This window comes from Siphateles boraxobius, unplaced genomic scaffold, assembly GCF_051911475.1.
Source record: "Siphateles boraxobius isolate OS27281-9 unplaced genomic scaffold, OSU_SipBor_1 16, whole genome shotgun sequence".
NCBI lineage: Eukaryota > Metazoa > Chordata > Actinopteri > Cypriniformes > Leuciscidae > Siphateles > Siphateles boraxobius.
Genome location: NW_027508766.1, coordinates 14,973,602 through 14,998,626, shown reverse-complemented (window position 1 = coordinate 14,998,626; position 25,025 = coordinate 14,973,602). Strand labels below are relative to the sequence as shown.

The window sequence follows — 25,025 nt, the reverse complement described above, 5'->3', positions numbered from 1 at the left end:
TGCCTTACACCTTAACCAACCCATAAACCTTCCCATGACTTCAATCCTGTCCCTAAACTTACCCGTATCCCACCGCAATAGCAACAAAATAGCAAAAAAACACAATAAGTACATTGTACCTGACAATATATATTTTTAAATGTAAATACATAGTAAAGACACCTAATGTAAATTTTGACCGCATAGTTACAGTATGTCAGCTGAGCTCTCGTGATCTTGTTTTATTAGTCATGTTTTAAAATCCTTTGTAGAGAAATCATTTTTGGAATCTGATATTTTCTGCAATTCTTTTGGGAGAATCTTTTTGTGACTTTGTTTTATGGTCTTTTTTTGTATCAAGTTGTGTTTCTAAGGTTGATATCTGTAAATCTGACATCACATTTAATACATTTATTAAATGTCATTCCACTTCAATTTCTCAGTTTGCTGAAGTTTTCCAACTTGAATTTTAACAATGCATTTACCGTAAAAATGTTTGACACGAGTAAGTGATATTAGTATAGCATATTGTCTTTGTAGTTTTGCCAAGACTGATTCATAACACTTTGATATTAAAAATAATTGGTCATTTATATTAATAATCAGCAATTAATTCTTCAATGAGGCTGATTTTGAAGTAAATAATGCTATTAGCTCCCTTAAAGATGATATGACTTCAAAAATTCCCCTTAAATACTGTTCCTGTCATATGATGAAGGTGTAAAACGTGTATTTGAATGTGGTGAATGTGACCCTATGGGTCATAGATTATCCTGTCGAGTGTATTTGTTCTGCTTTGGCTGTTATAACGTGGTGAGTCAATTCTCTCACCCACAGTCTTGTGCAGTACATTAAAGTGAGTGTTAAGAGCCTGGTTGGACAGTTGTCGTGAATCACAGTGTCGTGAATCACATTTACAGTGGGGCTTTATATGATACGCACACCAAAATGTGCGGTACACCAATTAATACTCTTTAAACTTCATTACGGCCTGCTCTTCATGTGGCGTATAGAAAACAGTCAATTTTATTGGTGACTTAAATGGTATACATTTAACAGAGGTGCATTGTGGATCCATTGAAAATTGGTTTCATGTTGATTACTGGGCGGTTGGAGGAACGATCAGATGGAGATTGTTTATTGATTCACATTCAGTAGGCTTGAAGGACAGTCACGCTGACAGTATGCTGTTCTTTGTAGTTATGTAATGTGGACAGCCATATGCTTATGTGCACCTGCATATATACAATGGCCCTTTAAAAATAATACCACTTGGTTTGATATTTCATATCTAATGCAGTGACATTCATTTCTTAAGCCTATAGTGTAAATGTCCAACTTTTTATATACGAATAAGAGGCTTAAAGACTTTTTTAGATAAAAAAATAATTTATTACATGAAAACAGTATACATCATTGAAATGGATCATGAATAGACTGAGAATGAAATAACAAGCAGATAATCTATGAATTACAGTTTTTTGACTAAACTGTTTGTTTCCAATAACTCCATAAAAAACATAAAACTGCATTGAACTGATTCTTATGTGTTCTGCACAAATCTTCCATCAAGTTCAAACTATCACTATTTTAGCACTATACTATTTAGTATTACTAGTACTATTATTAAATCTAAAAGTCTGTGTTTAATTCTCAGTTTAATTAAAGTGTCTTTTAGGGTCTAATCAAATCACATTCAGTCAAAACTGAATGAAGATTTAACTATACTATACTGTAATATACAACATATGTTGACTTACCAGGCTGAAGTCCCTGTTTCTCTTAGCTTGAAGCTGCAAGACTTCACTCTCATCTTCTCTCCTCTCTTTCTCCTGCAGAGGAACATTTCTTCTCCTTGTGTGCGGCTCTTTATAGGCATGTGTGTCTCCAGCCTGTTGTGTCACAGCTTCAGTAGGAGTCTGAGACTGTGGGTTGAGGTGTTGTCTATCAGAGCGGGGGTCGATCACGTCAGCCACAGCAGAGGTGGTGGCACTGGGGGAGATGAAAGGGAATTGGCGGCTCTCCGTGTATAGTGTAGGCGTCAGCGCTGAGGACTCTGTGCTGGTTCTCTGCACGTGTCCTGAGCGACGGTTTGCGTAGTTAAGCTGCGGTGGTGGAGTGCGTGGAGGGAGGCAGAGGAGGTGGGATGTGTGATGAGATGTTAAACAGCATGACAGCGGATGGGATTCCTCATAGTCTTGGATATGTGGGTTGGTTATGTGTTCTCTGGCACTGTGACACCGTTTCTATGGCAAGCCGTTTTAACTTTTATTCATTTCCAGGATATGAATTCTTGATATCAACAATTCAATTTTAACTAGTTAAAATTATAGTTATTGATATCAGGAATTAGATTTATACTAGTAACAATGGCAATTTTTGATATCAGAAATTACATTTCCACTAGTAACAATGCTAATACTTGATATCAACAATCACATTTTTACTAATTAAAATGCTCATTCTAGATATCAAGAATTGTATTTCAACTAGTAAAAACTATAATTCTTGATATCTGTAATTGTATTTTCACTAGTGAAATGTCACCATAGGCTGCCATTCAAAATCAATTGTTGATATCAATAATTGATTTCTTACTAGTTGCAATTCCAATTTCACATATCAGAAATACAATTCTTACTAGTAAAAACCTTTATTTTTGATATCAAGAATTCAATTGTCACTAGTTGAAATGTCTATTCTTGATATCAACAATTGAATTGCTACTAGTAACAATGTTCATTTTTGATATCAATAATTCCATTTTCACTAGTGACTATGTTAATTTCTGATATCATGAATGTGATTGTTACTAGTAAGAAAGCCATTTTAGATATCTGAAATAATATTGATATCAGAAATACATTTTCAGATATCAAAAATTAAAGTTTTTACTAGTAGCAATTAAATTGTTGATATCAAGAATAGACATTTCACCTAGTGACAATTGAATTATTGATATCAGGAATTCACATTCTTACTAGTAACAATGTAATTATTGATATGAAAAATTATATTTCTACTAGTAAGAAATCAATTGTTGATATCAACAATTAATTTTGAATGGCAGCCTATGGTGACATTTCACTAGTGAAAATACAATTACAGATATCAAGAATTCAATTGTTGATATCAAGAATCTAATTGTTGATATCAAGAATTAAATTGTTGATATCATTTATTAAATTGTTGATATCAAAAATGTAATTGTTGATATCAAAAATGTAATTGTTGATATCAAAAATTGAATTGTTGATATCAACAATTCATATCCTGGAAATGAATAAAAGTTAAAACGGCTTGCCATACGTTTCAGCATTTAATATTTTTTTTTTTTGTCAGTACATGAGGATCAGAGCACATTGTAAATGTATGCTTGATTTCTTTGTCACTACATGAGGAACACAGAAGGACTGATGAGAAATGGTGGAATATATAACGGAAGACTTAGCTTTTGAGATCTCTTTTAGAAGGCAGTCTGCTTTGATCTATTTCAGCTTGTCACGTTCCATCAATCTTTTTATTATAATATTTATGCAAATGACATCGAATCTCGATCACAGAGTTTTTAATAACCCTTGTTAATTGCTCTGCGTCCAAGTCTTGGTAAAACACAGAATGGTCGAATTAAAAACCCTTGTATCCAACTTTAATTACAGCCACGTTTAAAATGACATTCTTCCTACGTCCTCTTAACAGTCCTCATAGTCTAGTCCAGGGGTGTCAAATTCCGTTCCTGGAGGGTCACTATATGCGTTTGATCTTGAATCCTTGTGTTCTCGTACAACGTCATCATGAACCATCGAAGTTCAATTTCAAGGGTCCTATCATACACCTGGAGCAATGCGGAGCCAGGCGCGATGCAAGTGTTTTTTTGCTAGTTTCAGACCCGCAGTTATCATTTTAACGTCCTGTGCCACGTTGTTTAAATAGCAACTGCATTTGCACCCATTGGCGTGCTGGTCTGAAAACGAGGTGTGTTTAGGCGCATTGTTGGCACGTTTCTATTTTGCTATTTTTAATATGCGCTAATAGGCTATAAAGACATTTATGCACAACACGCGTACACTCTGCTTATTACACACACATGAACATGTGCTGCTGCACACACAAACATTCCAAATATTAAAAATAAAAGGATTACAATGTAAAAGATTATTATTGTGTACATAAAGATATGGTGGAATCCGACTTGTCCTGTAGATGGTCTGCTTGCGCGCTTTAACCAGGCGAACGAGCAGATCCGTTTCCTCTCTGGAGACGCATTCAGTTTTTCCGCTTGCAAATTCTGCCATGTAAATAGCAAATCCTTCATGGCGCGATCACAACTGGCTTTTAAAGAGAATGGGAGATGAAACCCTGGTAGGTTTATTGCACGTTACGCCCAAAACTCACCCATTACTCATTTAGAGAATAGAGACAACCCTTTTAGACCATGCGCCGGGCGCACCGACCATTTTCCTGTCGTAAACTAGCAAAAGTGGATTTGGACACAACCTAAGTGCACTTGAGCTGTGCGCTTTAGACGATGCACCCATACTAGGCATACTAGAAACTACCAGGCAGTTGCGTTGAGGCAAGTTTGAGCTAATCTCTGTGGGACAGTGGCCCTCCAGGATCGAGTTTCGACACCCCTGCATGGTCAAAGAATCATTAAGAATGGGAAGCAGTCTTTTATTCTCACCAAGGCTGCCTTTATTTGATCAAAAATACAGTAAAAACTGAAATATTGTGAAATATTATCACAATTAAATATTTTTTTTTCTATTTAAATATATTAAATGTCACAGCTGAATTTTCAGCATCATTATTCCAGTCTTCAGTGTCACACGATCCTTGAGAAATCATTCAAATATGCTGATTTGCTGCTCAAGAAACATTTCTTCTTATTATTATTATTATCAATAATTGTGCTGTGTAATATTTTTGCGAAAACGGTGATACATTTTTTCAAGATTCCTTGATGAATAGAATGTTCAAAAGAACAGTATTACTATAAATGTCTGTCCTTTTTGATAAAAGTATTCACAAAAATAAAACCTTACTGACCCCAAACTTTTGAGTGGTAGTGTCAGATATTTAGGGTCAGATTTACTAAACAGGACAGATTAGCATGAGAGCGCAATTCCAAAAAAGCACAAATGGAAGTGGAAAGTTCTGCTTGTGACCTAATGATGACGCTGGCGCAAGCTGTTGGTAAATCTGTCCCCTAATATGAAATTTGATTGCATTACTGTTTCATTCTGCTCTTTAAAAACTTGTCATAATTTTAAATTGATCAGTTATTTTTTTCTATTGACAGCTCTAGTTTTTAAAAGTCAAATACCTTTGTTTATTTTAAACAGTTATACATCTTCTTTTTAGTCTAATAGTTGGTGGAAAAAAGGAACACTCTCAGCTTAATACAAAGCAAGTTTTCTCAAGATACTATTTTAATAATTTGTGTTGCTTCAGTACAGTGACAATATAAAAGCCAATTTTTTTATTTAAGAAAAAAGTATTTATAACAGTTTATTGCATGGCTTGGTTAAATTCTAATGTAGAATGTGGTCTGTATTTCTTGATAACAGACTGCTGCTAAGTATAACACACCGTTGCCATGAAAAACAGAGCGTTGCCATGGACACAGTTCTGTTCACGCTGGAGCAATAGAATCGTTTTTAAATCAATAAACTCCTTTTTAAATCAATATTTTGTGTCAAATTATTGATTTATTTGGTAGGTAGCAATGTAATAAGCGGGATAATGTAGGGCGAGGCAGTTGTTGTAGCGAATACAACCCCTTCAGGCTGATTCAAAACCCCTCCGCTTTGCGTCAGGGTCCTGATCAGCCTGTCAAGGTTCTATTCGCTATAACAACCGCTTCGCTCTACATTATCCCTTACATATTAATTTTATACATGGAAGATATATACCATATAGCTGCCTTTATAATTTAGAAAGTGACTCCCTCACAGGGGGATCTGAAGGTTCTTGGCATGATAAAAAAACTGGCCTATAGATTGAATCGTCTAAAATTAACAATCAAGGATATATAATATGAAAGGTTGATTTTAACGTTGTTTTTTATTTTTGTCTATAGCCCGACTACCAACAAACACTGGGAAGCAGAGCTTGCAACACTAAAAAGCAACAATGCCAAGCTCACAGCTGCTCTACTGGAGTCCACAGCCAACGTCAAACAATGGAAACAGCAGCTAGCAGCTTATCAGGAGGAGGCCGAAAGGCTACACAAACGGGTGAGGAAGGGAGAGTTGACCTTTTAACCCAATATCCTTGTGTTCAATATATCTAATGTTGTCTTGAACTAAGCCAGGAATGGGCAACGTCGGTCCTGGAGAGCCACTGTCCTGCAGAGTTTAGCTCCAACCCTAATCAAACACATCTGGACAAGCTAATCAATGTCTTCAGGATTACTCAGGGTTGGAGCTAAACTCTGCAGGACAGTGGCTCTCCAGGACCTATCTTAACTAACTAACTAACTAAAACTGTTGGTAAACTTCCTAGTGTTTCTAATGTCTATGACAAAGTTGTGAATGTGGACTCCCCTTCAGTTTCGGTCTTTGTAACCTAAACTAAATTTGTGAACTTTTTTTTTGGTCTGCAGGTTTCTGAATTGGAAAGTCAGAGTAGTCAAACCAATGTGATCAAATCCCAGAAAACAGAACTGAACCAAACAATAGAGGAGCTGGAGTGTACACTGAAGGGGAAAGAAGAGGTACTGTTCGTTATGTTGTATGGTCAATGATATCACTAACATCCTTCTTTCATTATCACTTTTTTGGCTTTCCCAGATGCTTAAGTCATTTAAAAATGATTTCTTTCATTGTTTTTCATAGGAAATGGTGCGATTGAAAGAAGAAATAGAAAATGCAAAGCAGCTTCAAACTCAGAAAGATGAACTCACTAAAAAATTAGAGGTAAGAACAGACATCATCCACCTCTCTCGAAAGGTCCGGGAGTCTCCCACATATTGATATCCCACATACTCCCCGACGCCTGCAATTTATATGCAAGATCCCGGAAATCGAGCGAGCGAGCGAGAGAGAAAGCATGTTTCCACCTGGTATTAAGATGTGTTTTCCGTGAACCGATCGCAAGTGGTCAGCCAAGATGCATTACCGTTACACCTGGTAATATAATGCGTGTCAGATGCATCTTCAGATGTAATCAGATGCATCTTCTGTAACCACTTGCATTCGGATTTTGCTCCTTTTTTCATCACACTCAAATACATCACTTTCACTTTCTGCACACAAGTACAGCAAGGATGCATTAAAATGATCAAAAGTGACATTTAAGACATTTATAGTGCTGCAAAAGATTTGTGTGTGTGTGCACGATCAATATAATAAATAAATATATATTGTTATTGCAGCAAAGGGAGGGGGACTCTCCATTAGTGATTATGGTTTTGAAATGAAATATTCAACAAGGGGTTATTGTGTGATCGCATACTTGTGTCCATGTTTTATAGCTGTCGTGTAATGAATGCCCACACGGTGTGTTGCAGGACACAGATTTGCGAAACAAGGAGCTTGAGGAACAGTTGGTTGATCTAGAGCAGCGTCTGGAGTCAAGTCAAGTAGATCAAGAGAACCTCCGCAAGAACCTCAAAACTCTGCTGGAGATTCTGGATGGAAAGATCTTCGAGCTGACAGAGCTGAGAGACAACTTAGCTAAACTCATAGAGGACAGCTAGACTCCTGAACCTCTAGCCTCAAAACTTGATTTTAATGCCACTTTCCTCCTATTATGAAATACAGAGCATCCAATTCAGGCGGAGAGAGTCTGGCGTGCTTTCGGGCGACGCCTCGACTGTCGGTCTCTCCTCCACTCACTTACACGGAATGATTAACCATTGGTTGCACTTGATTTTGTATTTTTGAGGTGGGTTCGTTCTCTTCAGTGCCACTGCTACCTACCAAGTTTTATTGTCAACAATACTCCTGTACTTTTATTGATGTTTCCTTGAATTCCCAATCCCAAAATCCCAAATTAGGCAGCCTGCTAAAAACACATGGCTGCATATAGGCTCCCCCTCTTTAAAGGTGCTGGTTTCGTGTGCCTGGCTGTTTGGCGTTAATGGACGTTTCTTATGCTGCTGGGGACACTACACGAATTACACTGACTGGATCTTCAGTCGTATTTTAAGACTGGATATTCAGAGCCATATGTTGTAGCCAAATGTTGTTGGCTTGCCTCTTCCCCTTCATGGAAACTGCCTCAATGTTAGGTCAGTCAAAGTTTCAGGATACTCAACCGCTGACCTAAAAAGCTCTTGACATTTAGCAGACTCTGAGACGTAGATGTGGCATATGCTTTAGGCCTGTAATATACACTGAGCAATATTAGTGTGAGCGTTTGTATGCCAGATTAGTGCGAGCCACCTCAGTGCGTCCGTCAGGTACTCAAACAGTGGAAAAGACGAATTTATGTCCTGCTATAGTTAAACTCCGGATTTCTCCAATGACCAGTGTAATGCTTTCGGATCGTACTGGCCTTATAATAACCCGTATCTATACATTTTTCAGGATTTTCTTGAAGATGAGGATCTTCCTTTGTTTGTTGACTTACCAAATGCAATTATGTACTCAATTCCTTACAATTTTCAATAACAATATTATTGTAATATTTAAAAAGTCCATCCTGCTGATGGGTATTATGATACATAGATCACTGTCAGTATGATTGTATTTATATGTGGGAAAATTCTGTTTTAAGTTTCCCAATGTTAATAAAGACTATTTAAAGATATCTGACTGCATTGTTCTTTAGAAATGAAGCAAGAGAATGATGTGACGCACCAAGGTTTTTTAACATTTAGACCCGCAATCTGTGAGAGAAACAACAACTTTCTCTCACAGAGTGATTTGCATCATAGCAGGGCCATTTAAATTCACAGGGCCCAGGACAGAGTGAATTTAAATGCAATATAAATTCAATTTAGAATTTAGTACGCAATTTAGTAATGAATTTAGAATTTAGTAATGAATTTAGTACGCAATATGATCCATAGCAGACCTCCTTTGTCACAGAACCCACGATAATATCCTGGTTTTATCATGTCTGCTTAATATCTGCTAACATTTTGTTGGTCCCCCAACAGACATTCTACTGACTATAAATAACTTTGCAACTTACATGTCAAATGATTCTACTAGCCAAAACCCTAACCTAAAAGTCTACTAACCATCTACTAAAGTAAAGTTGACGTGTAGTTAACTTCTATTTAGTAGAATGTCTAAATTTAACCATCAAAATTAGTTGTTTTCGCTCAGTTCAATGCTTGTTTTGTCTTGTTTTAAATCTGCCCCCTGGATTGAGAACCATTTCTTTAATCCTAAACTTGAACCTTTTTCACTAGGTTTGAAGGTTAGCTTAAAAAAAAAAAAAGGAACATCCCTTTTTAGAATGTTCACGTCAAGTAAACACGTCTAGAATATCAGTGTGCAGGTCAGTAACACGGCGGAGTGGTGCAAGTACCCTGGACAACCTTAATACAAGTCTTCAGTTGTGGTAGAGTGACACCTTGTGGTTGGAAGCAGAACTAGAATATAATTTATGTTATTTGGAATCGGATTCAGAAAGAGCTTTATTCGCCAAGTGTGCGCAAACACAAGGAATTTGTGGTGATTTTCAGGAGCTCTGGGTACATATACATACATAAATACATACATACATCATACATAACACAAGAGAATAGAAAGAACTTTTCAATAAGTAAGATTAAGAAAGAATTAAAAATAATAAAATAAATAAAAATGATAAAGTATAGCCTAATGGGCTATCCATGTAGGTCAGAACACTGATGTACTGATGTGTGCATTATCTAAATATATGTATTTACTTGTATGTATATATTGCCCAACACAGGTGGCAAAAACGCCATAAGGTAGGCTACTGAATTATGAATTAAAAAAACAGGTAATTGTGTGCTAGCTATTTAAGGTGGAGGTAGCATTGGGAAAGAAACTGTTTTTAGTTGTAGGCAGTGCTGTTCTAATGGTAATGGCTAAAGTATAAAGTGTACTGGAGAAGCCGAGGAACATCTTGATCGTGATGACAGCTGCATCCAGGAGGGTGAAATCTGGAGAAGCAGATCAGAGTAGCAAGGAAAATTAAGAGGTCAGTAAACATACATATACAGTATATAGCCTAGTTATTTAACCTTAAGAATTTCTCCAACATAAAAATAAACCCTCCATCACCACTCTTGTCTGCTTTCCAATAAGTCAGTTTGTTCCAAATGTTCTTTGTGTAAAGAAAATGTAACATTTAATGAGAAATATAAATATTTCTATAAAAATGCATAGCAAAAAATAAAACAATAGGCCCATATATCATTCTATTTAGGGTGGGAGTAGTACAAATCTGAACTACTGGTACTGAGACATTGGTAACAATAAGGTTAACAATAAGGTTTCATTTGTTAACATTAGTTAACTATACTAATGAAAATGAACTAACTATGAACAATAATTCTACAGCATTTATTAGTTTGAGTTCATGCTAATTTCAACATTTACTAATACATTTTTAAAATTCTCATGTTGTATTTGTTAACATTAGTTAATTCACTGTGAGCTAACATGAAGAAATGAAGAGTTTTATTTTAATTAACTAACATCGACAAAGATTTTAATGTTGTAAAAAAAATGGCTCACTGTTAGTTCATGTTAATTAATTCATAAACTAATGTTAACAAATTATCCAAAAAGGTATTGTTGGGCCAATATGATTTCATGTCCATTGTTGATGATAATTGTACTTTTTCCAAACGATTTTCTTCATAAACATCACGTTTTATCCATTAAGAGAATGGCTACTATAATCTCACATTATTCAATATTGTATGCACCTTGTTTTTCAGTTTGCTTGAAATTGTGTGAAATGTCCGTTAAATGAAAACATTTGTCGATGCCTGCTCTCTGAAGTCAGTGGGTCTAGTTCAAATGATAGGCCAATGAATAAAGTACGGCAATGTCTAGATTTCTAGCCTATATTGAATTTATTTCTACAACCTAAATACCGGCTTAGAACAATAGATTGAGTTTAATTTTTTTTTTCAAATAAGAAAACATTTAATTGTATTAATGTCTGCAAAAAATCTGCCAACTATATTAACAACACCCCATGAAAACTAAAATATGGTTTATCCCAAAACCATGTGACCAGCATTATGTGATGTCAGTTGAGCTGTGGTCGAATTCGCCCCCTATACCCTATTCACTATTCCCTACATTACTCCACTAAAATAGTCCACTTGAAGGAGTAAATGAAAACGAACGCTTTTGCTTGCTGTTTAATAATAATTTGAAACGTAGCAAACTGGCAACTCCAGTAGTAAGATGGAAATATTTATCTTCTTGAAGTCATGGAAACTAGCATGTATAAACATTATTAAATAATTTAATAATCAATCAAAGAGGAATTTAAGTATGTAGCCACATTGGACTAGCCGTTTGAAAAATTGATGGATGGATGGACGGACGGATGGATGGATGATTCAGCTTCTGGAGAGAAGCGGGAATTCATTCGGCACGACTCATACAGTGCATCATGGGTATTCTCTAGACATGGCCAATATCTTCTTTTTTTTCTGTGTTTTATATTCAATGACCTATGTTCAAGGACAAGGAGTATATTAATTGCCCATCAACTATGTTGGGTTATGGTTTGCGATATTTTTATCTTTTCATTTCAAATAAATATAAAAATGTTAGGTTAATCTGATCAAGAAAATAACATTTGATTGGCCTGACAAAGGCCTGCCATTTAAATTATGATGCAAAATGGTGAAATTGTCAACCGTGTTACCTGTCAACTATGTTACTTGCATCAACTACTGTCATTGTCAACATTATTTGGACAGATTTTTTACGTAATGATTTTTTACATCTAGATATTGCTTTAAATATTATTTCAGGGTAGGCTATAGTTTGTCTCCACATGAACTTGGGTTTTGCACGACATTCTTGAAATTATCAAAACTATCTTAAATCTTTTGATTTATGATAAAAAAAAAATGTTCCTTAGTGACTGTTGAGCACAATTTTATACAAATATCTGCAAAAAAGAAAGAAAGAAATAATTCAGTCCCTTAAAAATGTATCACTTAATTTGTGTGTAATGGCATACAGTTTGTCTGTAACATAGTTGACAAACTCACCAGGGTAACATGTTTTTTATATCAAAATGGTGTTTAATGATTAAGCTTTGTAAGCGGTAAAACTGAAACGTTACACTGATAAAATATCTAAGTGAAACCAATTGTTGTTTTATTTATTTAAAGCATATGTTTTGACACGTTTTTGCTGATGTGAAATGTAGCCTACCCTAAATTATAGAATGACTCACATAATGGCTTTTGTATAAGTGTATTGTATTGGATATGGATTTGTTCCTCTTCTAAATAGGCTATTGGGATTGGAATGCATTACTTTCCAGTAGAGCTGTTGTAGGTATTGACAATATGTCTAACCAGCTCAATTTGAGGACACTGATGAGCCCTTTGGCCCGTCCTAGCCTCAGTTTCCCTGAAGATTAAACTGCTCCAGTCTGCTTCACCTCAATCTAGATGTCTTTTATAATGTTACAGCCAGGGAAAGTCAAAAGTTATTTTCTAAGAACAACCCAGGATGGATACACAGAAACACGTTTATTAACTGTTTGTAGAGTGAAACTTAATTTACATTACCATTTATTTGCTAAAAAATAAATATTTATACTTAAATCATGCAAATCATGCTATTTACGTTTTATTAAAATTACAAAATAAAATATTTGGATAATTTTAAACATACATTTTTGACAAACTGAGCAATTAAATTCATTAAAAAAGGTTGGGAAACTACATTTTCTGCCAAGCATCGGGGGATGTACAAAGTGTGTCATCCCCTTTGCTTCATACATTTATCTCACTGGCAAGTCAATACAGCATTTCACAACATGATTACATCCAAAAACTTGAGTGGGAAAAGACAGACCTGAATTCTGCAGGGCAGATTTGTAAGGATGAGACACAGTGAAGGTATTTGGCAGAGTTATTTTTTCTTTCTTTCAGTGTCTTGATCTTGGACTAAGCTTGTTTTTTAGTTCAAAATAAAAATACTAAAATATGTTACAGATAAAATGAGTAATAGTGACAGAATAAAGTGACAGTCAGCAAATACTGCACATGACAAGTAGGGCATTTGCTTTACTAAATAATTCAGCTGTATAAAGCATCAGTTAGTCTGGACTTTGTTTGAGAACAGTGTGTACTGTCATGCTTTATACACAATATTATATCCCACACTCATCACCTTCACTCACTTACATAAAAGACACACTAGAGCTCTCTAGAGTTGACACAGAAGTACTACAACATGCTTTTTCATGCTAATTCATACTTCAATAGGCCTATTGTCCTTATATGGAATCTTTTTAATACATTGGCCTCAAAATGTTAATATTTAAACTATAACAGATTGGTAATCTTTGTGTAATATTTTGTATAATTGTATTGCTGGACATATTTTCTTTATATCTTTAGACTTTATTATGTCACAAGGGTTGATTTGTATTTAAAAAAATTGAATAAAAAAGCACCAGACACATTGACCTAGACACAGACTTTAAATCTTAAACTATTAAAATCCATTATAAATAATAAAATATCATGATTTTTTAAATTGTATTTATATATTTTTTATTAAATGTTTATTTATTTATATATATAACTACATATATATATATAACTTTATAACTACTATGCTGATCTCAACAAACAAGTAAAAAAAAGTAAAAAGGAATGCAGGTTTCTCCATCATATTTTTTTTCTTTAAATTCTTAAGTCATGATTAGTTTAGTAAAAAAAAACCACTGACGATCTTGAAATGAAGCTATATATGAGATGTGAACAAAAAGAAAAATAGTAGGCTATATAATTTAACATCAAAATAGCCTACTTTTTTATTATGTAGCCTATCGTTTTCACTCAGGCTGTAATTTTGTGAAAAGACTAATTGTGAATTTAAAAGATTTTGGCCATTCCAAAAAACATTTTTAAACGTAATTTCCTCCAAAGCTATTAAACACCCCAATATTTGAGATGAGTGGTACAAATGACACTGGTCTCGTATAGAAAAGTTCATGACAGAAAAGTTTGTCAAGTTTATTAATCAGATTCTCCAGACAAATTTAAACATCTTCAGCAAAGAAAACGACGATACATCATAAAAAAGTAGGGCTCGCCTATGTCAGTGAGCTGTGCTCTATATACCTATAGGCGCATGCATAGGCGCATTCCGAGCAATACAAACTTCCCGAGGGGCTGCAGTAAAGGAGGCGGTGAAGAAACAATGAGAAAGTAGCTGAAGTGGGCAAGAACTGACATTAATTTGAGTCTAACACCGAACTTGGATCCGTGAACTCTAAACAATGGAATAGTGTATGATTTTCCATGTAGTCTCCAGAGGTCTGATTGTGAAGCTGCATGTTTCTCCTGTGGCTCTTCCCTTCTGGCTCGTGTCGTGTAGCGTCAGAATAGAAGAGATCCGCCAACATCAGGAAGTTAAAGACTAACCAGCGAACTGCCCGTTAATTCACCAATGTTAAGGTAAGGGGGATACAAACATTTTATGTTTGCCTTTCGGACTGTATGTTATTGTTCTCAATTCAATTGTGTCGCATCTTAGTTAGGTTTTGACATCGTCGAAAATCACGCCGAAAAAAAGAGATCAATTAGCCTACTTTTAGCTGTAGTGGAGGGGTGATACAATTTAACTAAATCATTCAGAGAAACAAGCGAAGAGAGATGTGAGCTAGAGGAATTTACTGCCTCTCATAGTCTCTTAAATTTCAATAAAACGTCTTCCTGAATTTGTGTTTTTTAGGCAAACTTTGGTAAACCGTGACTGTGTTCAGAATGTTTGGAGGTGTGAGAAGATCTTCTCGACAATAACACGAGACGCCGGTAAAAAAAAAAAAAAAAAAAGATTTCAGGGTTAAATTAAGTTATAAAAGTTGGTTTGATCGGCTTCTAACCAAAACAAATATGATTCTCTGAAAATGACACTTTAGTAATATATGTACCATAGAAACATAATGATTTGGGCATAAATATTTCACTAACCAAAAGTAACCTATGGGATTATTGTGGTTTTGGGGAATGGTAACATGACAATACCATTATGTTTTTGGACATGTAGGCTACCATAATATTTGTTGATGTACCATACCAATGTATATGCACCATGATACCACCGATTAATGTACCAGATTCACTGTATTATGGGAGTTCTCCAATAAAAGTACGAGAATCTGCCAACGAAAATACCATATTAATAAAGTAGAGGATAGCCAGTAACTAATTACATAAGAGAGGTTGAATAGGATGAAGGTTTTTGAGGATGAATACAGTGAGGGATTCTTGTCAGCTTTCAGACTGTTATGAAGGCAGCATTTGGTCAAATAACCATTTGAAACTCCATTGAGCCATTGAAGGTCTGTCACCGTTTCTAGGGACTTGGTTCCATTTTCATTCAGAGGTAGAGAACCTCTTCATCCCTTTTCATGACCATGATAATTCCCCAGCAGGAGAGCCTTTGTGTCCACATCTCACAGCAACAGGCTCTGACATTCTTCAGGCCCCTTAAGAATCCTTGGCACTTTCCTATTTGGTTTGCTGTCTCCTTTTTTGGGGAAATCATGTGGTGTGATTAAATTTAGCTCGAGCTCATTCTTTGTGTTTCTTAGATCTGAAACATTCTGGCCATTCAGGTAAACAGTTGGGCAGCTCACAATTCAGCTTGATAATCAAGCAATCATTCTTGAGGACTGAAGGCTTTAAGGATACCCTTACCTGTCATCATGTACTCAGTCTCAGTTGACTTAAACTAGGAGTTTTTAAGTCTGAAATGTCATGCCTTTCTTGTGTTTAGACTAGGATTTCATTGAGAAGTTGAGTTTGTTTTTATCACTTTCTTTATTTTACCATCTAACATGCCTGTACAAACAGGCATTTGCTACTTACACAATCTTGTGGTATCACAGTAAGGACCTGTCATAACACAGACTAGGTGAAAGTTTCATATAGCTTGCAGCAATGTCCTGTGTGATAGTCAATGTGAAATGACTCAAACACTTAGTGAATTGGTGGCTAATTCTTATGTAAATGTACAATCTCATTTAACAAAAAAAAAAGTAAGATTTGTAGAAAAATGAAGGTTCACCCCCTTACCAAAATTGACACTTCTTGTTTTTTTATGGATTATTGCAGTATTTAAAATAAATGATTAAACTGTGTACATCTTTTTAATTGATTGAATTTCCCCTCCCTCTTATAACAACATCTCTTTTCTTCTCTGATGACATGTTTATTGGTGTGATGGGGGACAACCTGTAACTCACATGAGATCACAACAATAGCAAACCACATTTATCCAATCAATTCCCGATAGGGCTGAGCGAAATGGCAAAAAAAAAAATTACAATAAAATCTTTCATATCAGTCAATATCGATATTATCATGATAAATGTTAAATCTTTATTTCTTTCAAATTTAAAGGCAGCTTTTTGCTCCTTAATTGTGGTTTTCTCATCAAAACACGATAAACACTTGCCAAACATGTGAACAATTGATATTACATATTTTTGTCTTTTGACAATAGCAGTAGCTTAAGTCAGCATGCAGATGTAAATTTATGTTCATTAAAAAAAACCTGTAAAAATCTAATATTCTGACTTTTTGAGACATTTAGTATAAAACAAATGCACAGAAACTGCTATAGTGATTTGTGGATTGAAAAGCCTACTAACTGTATTGTGGCGGCACAATGTTTTTCCTGTTTTTCAGTGTTATTGATAGTGTCAGCGCCGTTTCCTCTGGCTTAATAGTTTAAATCACGAGGCATTTGATTCGTGGTTTGAATAGGACAACTCTGCACTGAACTCAAGCGTTTTTCACTGGATCTCTCTGTGGTGTTTAGTGGTCAGTGGTCATGTGACTCTTCGCTCTAAGCTCGCGCAACAGAAATGGCTGGGCTTATCAGTTAGACAAATTGTACTGGCACCAGTGCGACAGTCTGCAACAGGCATACACATACATTGTGCATAAACATTGTATCGAACATTTAGCAAATTTTATTATAATTTTGTCAAGGAACATTATATCGCAATAATTAGTTATCATTGTATCATCCAGCCCCAATTCCCGATGGATAAAATCAAGTCCTGCCCTACATTTTATTATACCCTACTTATTCAAAAAGCTGTTTAATCAAATATACATCACAATAAGGAAGAATCGTCCATTTAGGGGTGGGCGATCTTCCCAAAATTTCATATCACTATCTTATAACAAACAATCACGATCTACGATCTGAATTGCGATCTTCCCAATTTTGGGATGTACTATCAAGAATATCCAGTAGATTTTATTTTATTACAGTCATGTTACATGATTTGACGAATTTGGACATTAAGCTTAGGCTTTTAAGGTGGGGCGGAAGCACACTGCTTTAAAGGGGATGAACGGCATGCGGCCCGATGATTATTGTATCTTGATTATCACGTTTTCATAATCATTGGAAGCCAAAATCGAAACCAAAACTAAAATTTTATTCATCGCACATCCCTACTGCTGTTGAATTGGTTTTGTAATGCATCACCACGCATGAAAGACACATGATAGAGACGCATGATACAATTTGGCCAGTCAGCACAGTCATCTGGTTGGCAGTCATTGCTGTATTTTAACATTATTACGAGGACATAAAAGATCATGATCTCTACTATTCGCGTAGAAGAAGATCATGGACGTCTTCAAGATTGATCATGATATAGAATAGTCAGATCGCCCACCCCCCCTACTTCCATTTCATGCTGAGTTCATGCAGCGTTTCTCAGATATTGCTTACTGCATCTTTAAATACTTTGTTGTTTATGGCTCCAACATGTCTTTCACCTCAGTTTCAGTCCTCACAGTTTCACTCCTAAACTTCTCCCTTGCAGTAGGGTGATTTTTTCACTTTAAACAATTCATTAAAAAAACAAAAAAAAAAAACACTAAAAGAATAATTGTTCATGAGTCATGAAAAAAAAAACACACCAAGGAAGGTAGAAACTTTTACCTAAACCAGCTGGGTCAAAACAGCCCAGCGCTGGGTTGCCAAAATGGCCCAATATACAGTTTTTAATAATTTTTTAGAGTGTGCTGTGTGCAATATTTTACAGAGAGAGCTTTATGTATTCAAAACCCTGATCAGAATCAAATTTCCTTGTTTCTGGTCCAGAGGTCAGTGTGCTGATTCGGAGCTCTTGAGCAATCTAGATTTATGGTCTTGATTATAACTTTCTAAACAAATGTTCCTTATTTCTCTTCATAGATTTGTTAATTCTGTGTCAGTACATGGATACTTTCCAGATGGTTCAAGATCTCAGGAGTTGCAGTTTGAAGAGATATGGGAGATACTGATTTAGCTGTGATGATAACACCAATGGCCCTTCACTGACGTGCTGCTTGACCTCAACAGAGAAGAAAGCGTTTCCTCTCAAGTGCCGGCATCAAGGTTCTGCAGAATGTGTCACGTCATAGTCACATGCCGCTCTATGTTATGGACCTTGATGAGCATTGTGGTGGCATTTGCCGAGCTGGTGGCATTTATGAGCGCTGAATGGCTTGTGGGAAATCCAGATGGTTCTGAATTCAACTTCACCATCACCGCTTCCCAACGCAGCGACCAGCGCACCCTGGGTATTTATAACCGCTGCATCAAGATGGCACAGCAGAAAGTGGTCCAGTGTGGGCCCTACGCCACAGACTTTATGGAAATAGCCAGTGGCTTCTGGCAGGCAACTGTTATATTTCTAGTCATCGGAATCTTTCTCCTGTCTGTTGTGGGCATCCTTTCGGTTTTCAGCATGTGCTTCCAGAGTATCTTGAAGAAGAGCATATTCAACGTGTGTGGCCTGCTTCAGGGAATAGCAGGTAAGATGGTAAAGTATACAGAAGCACTGCTTTCTTAGATTCTTGGCAGTCTTTTGTGGTGGCCATCTTTAGCTTAAAACCACAATCAATTAAACACAGAAAATTAGGGAGTGTGTTTAAGTGAGACACTCAAGTTACCCCACAGAATGCTCTGAACTCACAGATTCAAGGGTTTGACATTCCTCTGGAGACCTAAAAACCATGCTATCTAATTATGAGCTTCAGGACTCTCATCATCCTATTACAGAAAAACAGTCTAAATATTACGGGATTGGAAATGTTACTTTAGTGTCTCTCTAGTGCCTCCAATGTTTATAAAACCTTGTTAAGCTTGTCCTATTTCTGATTTAGAACAGAACTTGATCTCCAGCATACAGAGGCACAATGTTTGAAAATCTCAAACATTTTAAACATAAGTGTGTCTTTCTTACTTGCAACCAAATAAATGTATAAGGCTTAAGAAAAAGATATACATTCTTCTTTTTAAAAAATAAGATAATGGTAGTTGATTATATTCTTAATGGGATAATTCACCCTAAAATGAAAATTCTGATCTAAGAGATCTTAAAACTAATTTTAACAATGTATGTTAATTAGGGAAGAAGGAGGCGGGAACTGGCGAACATTCAAGACCATACTTTAATTATAAAATAAATAGACTGCCGTACACATAAACAAAACATAATGTAAAATAGACCAGGCCTGGTTCTCTCTCGTCCTTCATGGTTGCCACCCCTCCTTTAATACTTCTGGATCTCCTCCGTGATAGATATGAGACATGTGTGGCGTTCATTAGCAATCACTCCCGAGCTCTCACAGCTCTCAACCTCGTCCTGCTTGCCACACTAATCCATGTGAATTGAGCGGTTTAGTCCAAATTTTCGATCGATTTAATTGCTTTATATGATGAACAGCTTTAGCTTGGGCTTTTATTTACATTTAAAAATTCATCAACTGTCAACACAATTCGTCAACACACATCACATCAGTTGTAGTAAACCGAAGCTCAAAGATGTTCGTTTGAGGTGCGAGAACCAATGAGGTTCTTTCTCGTGTTACGCAGCACGTTTGAGCTTCCGCAAGAACCAATGAGGTTTGTTCTCGTGTTACGCAGCACGTTTGAGCTTCCACAAGAACCAATGAGGTTTGTTCTCGTGTTACGCAGCATGTTTGAGCTTCCACAAGAACCAATGAGGTTTGTTCTCGTGTTACGCAGCATGTTTGAGCTTCCACAAGAACCAATGAGGTTTGTTCTCGTGTTACGCAGCACGTTTGAGCTTCCGCAAGAACCAATGAGGTTCTTTCTTGTGTTACGCAGCACGTTTGAGCTTCCACAAGAACCAATGAGGTTTGTTCTCGTGTTACGCAGCACGTTTGAGCTTCCGCAAGAACCAATGAGGTTCTTTCTCGTGTTACGCAGCACGTTTGAGCTTCCGCAAGAACCAATGAGGTTTGTTCTCGTGTTACGCAGCACGTTTGAGCTTCCGCAAGAACCAATGAGGTTTGTTCTCGTGTTACGCAGCACGTTTGAGCCTCCACAAGAACCAATGAGGTTTGTTCTCGTGTTACGCAGCACGTTTGAGCTTCCGCAAGAACCAATGAGGTTTGTTCTCGTGTTACGCAGCACGTTTGAGCTTCCGCAAGAACCAATGAGGTTTGTTCTCGTGTTACGCAGCACGTTTGAGCTTCCGCAAGAACCAATGAGGTTTGTTCTCGTGTTACGCAGTATGTTTGAGCTTCCGCAAGAACCAATGAGGCTTGTTCTCGTGTTAAGCAGCACGTTTGAGCTTCCGCAAGAACCAATGAGGTTTGTTCTCGTGTTACGCAGCACGTTTGAGCTTCCGCAAGAACCAATGAGGTTTGTTCTCGTGTTACGCAGCACGTTTGAGCTTCCGCAAGAACCAATGAGGTTTGTTCTCGTGTTACGCAGCACGTTTGAGCTTCCGCAAGAACCAATGAGGTTTGTTCTCGTGTTACGCAGCACGTTTGAGCTTCCGCAAGAACCAATGAGGTTTGTTCTCGTGTTACGCAGCACGTTTGAGCTTCCGCAAGAACCAATGAGGTTTGTTCTCGTGTTACGCAGCACGTTTGAGCTTCCGCAAGAACCAATGAGGTTTGTTCTCGTGTTACGCAGCATGTTTGAGCTTCCACAAGAACCAATGAGGTTTGTTCTCGCACATTAAGCAGGTTCAGTTGAGCTTCTTTTTATGTTCCCTGATGAATGTTTAAATGTGAATAAATCCTAAATTAAATCTGTTCATCACATAAAGAGATCGAGTCTCTTCAGAAAATTTGGACTAAACCATTCAATTAATAGGGATTAGTTTTACTATCTGCTCATAAACGTTTTGAAGTGTCAAAAGTGGTAGTTGCATAGCTGTCAATGGAGGGACAGAAAGCTCTCAGATTTCATCAAAAAGATCTTAATTTGTGTTCTGAAGGTGAATGAAAGTCTTACAGGTTTGAAATGACAAGGTTGAGTAATTAATTACAGAATTTTCCTTTTTGGTTGAACTATCCCTTTAAAGTAGTGACAGATCTTTGCTTCTGTATTTTGATGTACAAGGGGGTGTAATGGATTATCAAAATAGAAAACGTAAGGGTGGGGACTTGATCCTTTCCTTTGGCTGTTTATCAGATTTTGAGATGTGGGATTTGCTTGCTAAAATGAATCCATTCTTTCAGTAAGTTGTGGATGGATGAGTTTAAGCCGACTAAGTAATTGGAGAATTCCGGCATTTTTCACTAGAGAGAAGTCTGACATTCTGGTTAGAAAATATGAGGTAAATAAAATAAAAATGTAACATGCATGAATGAATAGTTCACAATCTATTGCATGGATTTCGAAAAAAGCCAGCTAGAATACTTTGTGAATACAGCCCTAGGAATCCAACCTCCTTTTGTTACCATTTTTCAAACCAATTCAAAGGAACAGAGCTGTAATGTTGACTGTGGCAGGGCACTCTGAGTCACAATACCAACAGATCAGTCTTGATAATGCACCTTGCAGTCATGTCTGGAAACACTAGAACAATAAAGTATTGCGGTACAATGAAAATATTGTAGTTCATTTTATAGAAGACCAAGACCAACAACAGGCACAAGCAAATAACTTAGCTCTTGTATAATTTAATTGAAAGATTTACGACACAGTGATTGAGTTATTTGTGAATAGTGAGTGCGTGACTTCAGCATGACTTCAGAGACAGGATCTCACTTGCCTATTTAGAGTAAGAACACGGAATAACATAGAAGGATCACAGTGACTGGGTCTGTTTGGTATGAAGATTAGATCAGCAAGACTTGACTTTTAAACAGTACATTTTTAATTTTCAAGTTTAAGGCAAATATCCTTTTAAAGCATAATCACAAAGCTCATTAGAGGCAAAAAATGACATTGAATTGAAATCGTGGCTCATGGCACACCCTTAGTTGTTACAGGGAAAACGTTCATGTTGTAAAGATATTTCTTCTGATGATGTTATCACACAGTTCAAAAGGGTTACAGGGTTGTTGTCTGGGCAAACAAGGCTAAATCTCAGTTTCGAGTGTTATATGAGCATGTCTCTGAGGATAGAGCAACTTTAAAGAGAAAAATTAGGGTAGCATTCAGTTTCCTGTGTGTGTGTGTGTGTGTGTGTGTGTGTGTGTGTGTGTGTGTGTGTGTGTGTGTGTGTGTGTGTGTGTGTGTGTGTGTGTGTGTCGGTTTCAGTACATTTCGGTATGTGCTATGTTTAGGGCAAAAAAGGACTAATGTTAAATAAAAATAAGAAAATAAGAACAAATAATGGTAACGCTTTACAATAAGGTTCATTAGTTAACATGAACTTAGAATGAACAATACTTCTTCAGCATTTATTAATCTTAGTTAAAATGAATTTAAACATTTACTAATACCTTATTACAAAGGTTGTATTTGTTAACATTAGTTAATGCACTGTGAACTAACATGAACAAACTATGAACAGCTGGATTTTTATTAACTAACTTTAACAAAGAAAATACTGTAACAAATGTATTGCTCATTGTTAGTTCATGCTAGTTAATACATTAACTAATGTTAACTAATAAACCTTATTGTAAAGTGTTACCCAAATAATCAAAAGCTACAATGAATGGCACAAATAAATACAATACAGCAAAGATACACATACAATAAAATAAACAGTGCTTTTCAGGTAGGTCTAACAGCATTTTACAGGTACAGAAATTGAATAAGGTAATAAAATGTAATCAAATCACATTTATTTGGTGAAATAAAAGGATATATATATTTCAAGCTAGTGATCTATGAACAAACCCCTCTGTAAAAAGTTGGTGAATATTAGTGCTCCCAAAGTGGAGATTAGATCAATGCATGCTTTATATGCATTTTAATTGAAAGCAAACATATAAAAGTATAATAAAATACACATGTAGTTGTGTATTTTGGTCACATGGTCTGAAAGAAGACTACCCAACTCAAAACCTAAAAATTGACCAGTGGAAAAGGGGGGTTTTGTCCACATGTCTTGCCTTAATCATCATTCAAATTCTATGAGAATTGAGAAGTCCACACACCATGGATTTAACAATACAACTGATTGATATTGAAATAACTTTCAGAATGATTTTTTATGAAAGATAAAAACATTGCCAGTCAGAATCCAGCTCGAGCATTTAAGGTGGCAAACAACATAACTGCATGCACACACTTACAAAATGTTATAGTTATCATTATACAGTGTATATACGTATACCATGATATATTATATTATAGTTATCAATGTTGATGTAAGCGGACTGTTGAAATGAATGATTATATCTATCCTTCTTTCAAATGTGACAACATCCTAGTATTGTAACAACATTCTAGTATTGTAGTGTCGAAAACATCACTCCTATTTTCTTTGGAAAATGTAAAGGTGTAGGTTTTCATGCTATTATTAGAAATTCATGTACTGGATGTGTTTCTATTTGTTTGTTTGAAGTGGTTGTCTTTGTAATTACAGCATTCCCGTTCTCCTCTTTGCAGGTCTATTCCTCATTCTAGGTCTGATGCTCTATCCTGCAGGCTGGGGCTCTAAGAAGGTGGTCGACTACTGTGGCCAGGATGCTTCGCCATACAAAGTGGGCTTGTGTTCTCTGGGCTGGGCCTTCTACACAGCCATGGGAGGCACTGTTCTCACTTTTCTCTGTGCCATGTTTTCAGCCCAGGCTGAGATCGCCACCTCCAACGACAAGGTGCAGGATGAGATTGAAGAGGGACGGAGTCTCATTTGTGTGCTGTGAGCCCAAACCACTCAAATGAAAGAGAAACAATTGTTTATCCATGTTTAATGCTTGAAATGACTGTTGCATAAATGGGAATGTAGTTCAGACCTTCTGTCGGTCTGCTGAACAAAGACTTTACAAATGTATTTGCTTTTGCTTTCTTACTCTTATCTCATCCTATCGCTGTATCGCCATTGCAAAATATACGAAACACTAATTATTCCTAGGAAAAATAACTAAACTAAAACTTTTTAAACTAACAAATGCATTTTTTTAACATTGTGTTTATAAGCAAATGCATTTTATCAGTATTTTGATTGTTTACTCAATTTTGCATAATTTTTTATGTATTAAGTTTTTAATAATGGATGGAACAATGCTTAAAACAATTTTGTTTATGGAACGATATACTGAAAATAAGTGTAGTCTCTGAAAGATATCTGAAATAACTGCCCTGTATCTGTGATCTCTTTAAACTGTAAAATAAAAATGGATTCTTTGTTTAGCCAATCAGAAGGCGATTGATGTGCTTTCTAGAATAGCATGATCCTGCAATACAGGGTGGCCGCCGCCGCTGTCTTTTGGGCGCTTTTCCACTGTGTGGTACGACTCGGCTTGCTTTACTTTGGCTCGATTTGCAGTTTAGTACCGCTTCAAAGTGTGTGCGATTATAGACTTATCGTTATAGTTGCACCGCTAACTCGTCTACTTACCACAATACTGCCATTTCTTTTTTTAAGTTGCGCAAGACATATACAATGATGCTGGTAGTGACGATTCTCTCTGACCAATCAGAGATCTGCAGTGTTTGCATGTCACA

The 25,025-nt window shown here is 36.3% G+C and overlaps 2 protein-coding genes across 4 annotated transcripts in view; both read left to right on the top strand.

Moving 5' to 3' along the window:
• Window positions 1-8,736, top strand: part of homer1b (homer scaffold protein 1b) — a 33,311-nt gene extending 24,575 nt beyond the window's left edge. For both annotated transcript variants that reach the window (XM_077231684.1, XM_077231683.1), the window contains 4 exons: window positions 6,062-6,218; window positions 6,587-6,697; window positions 6,819-6,899; window positions 7,493-8,736. In XM_077231684.1, the coding sequence (XP_077087799.1) occupies window positions 6,062-6,218; window positions 6,587-6,697; window positions 6,819-6,899; window positions 7,493-7,681 (538 nt within the window). In that variant the 3' untranslated portion in view covers window positions 7,682-8,736. The remainder of the gene's footprint in view (window positions 1-6,061; window positions 6,219-6,586; window positions 6,698-6,818; window positions 6,900-7,492) is intronic.
• Window positions 8,737-14,253: 5,517 nt separating this feature from the next.
• lhfpl2b (LHFPL tetraspan subfamily member 2b) lies at window positions 14,254-24,715 on the top strand. Of its 2 annotated transcripts, XM_077231682.1 has the most exons (4): window positions 14,266-14,581; window positions 14,859-14,938; window positions 18,351-18,952; window positions 23,967-24,715. In XM_077231682.1, the coding sequence occupies exons 3-4, from the start codon at window positions 18,544-18,546 to the stop codon at window positions 24,221-24,223; spliced, it is 666 nt and encodes a 221-aa protein (XP_077087797.1). In that variant the 5' UTR covers window positions 14,266-14,581; window positions 14,859-14,938; window positions 18,351-18,543; the 3' UTR covers window positions 24,224-24,715. The 2 variants fall into 2 exon arrangements, with proteins under 2 accessions (XP_077087796.1, XP_077087797.1); XM_077231681.1 differs by lacking the exon at window positions 14,859-14,938 and having other exon boundaries at window positions 14,254-14,581.
• The last annotated feature ends 310 nt before the right edge of the window (window positions 24,716-25,025 follow it).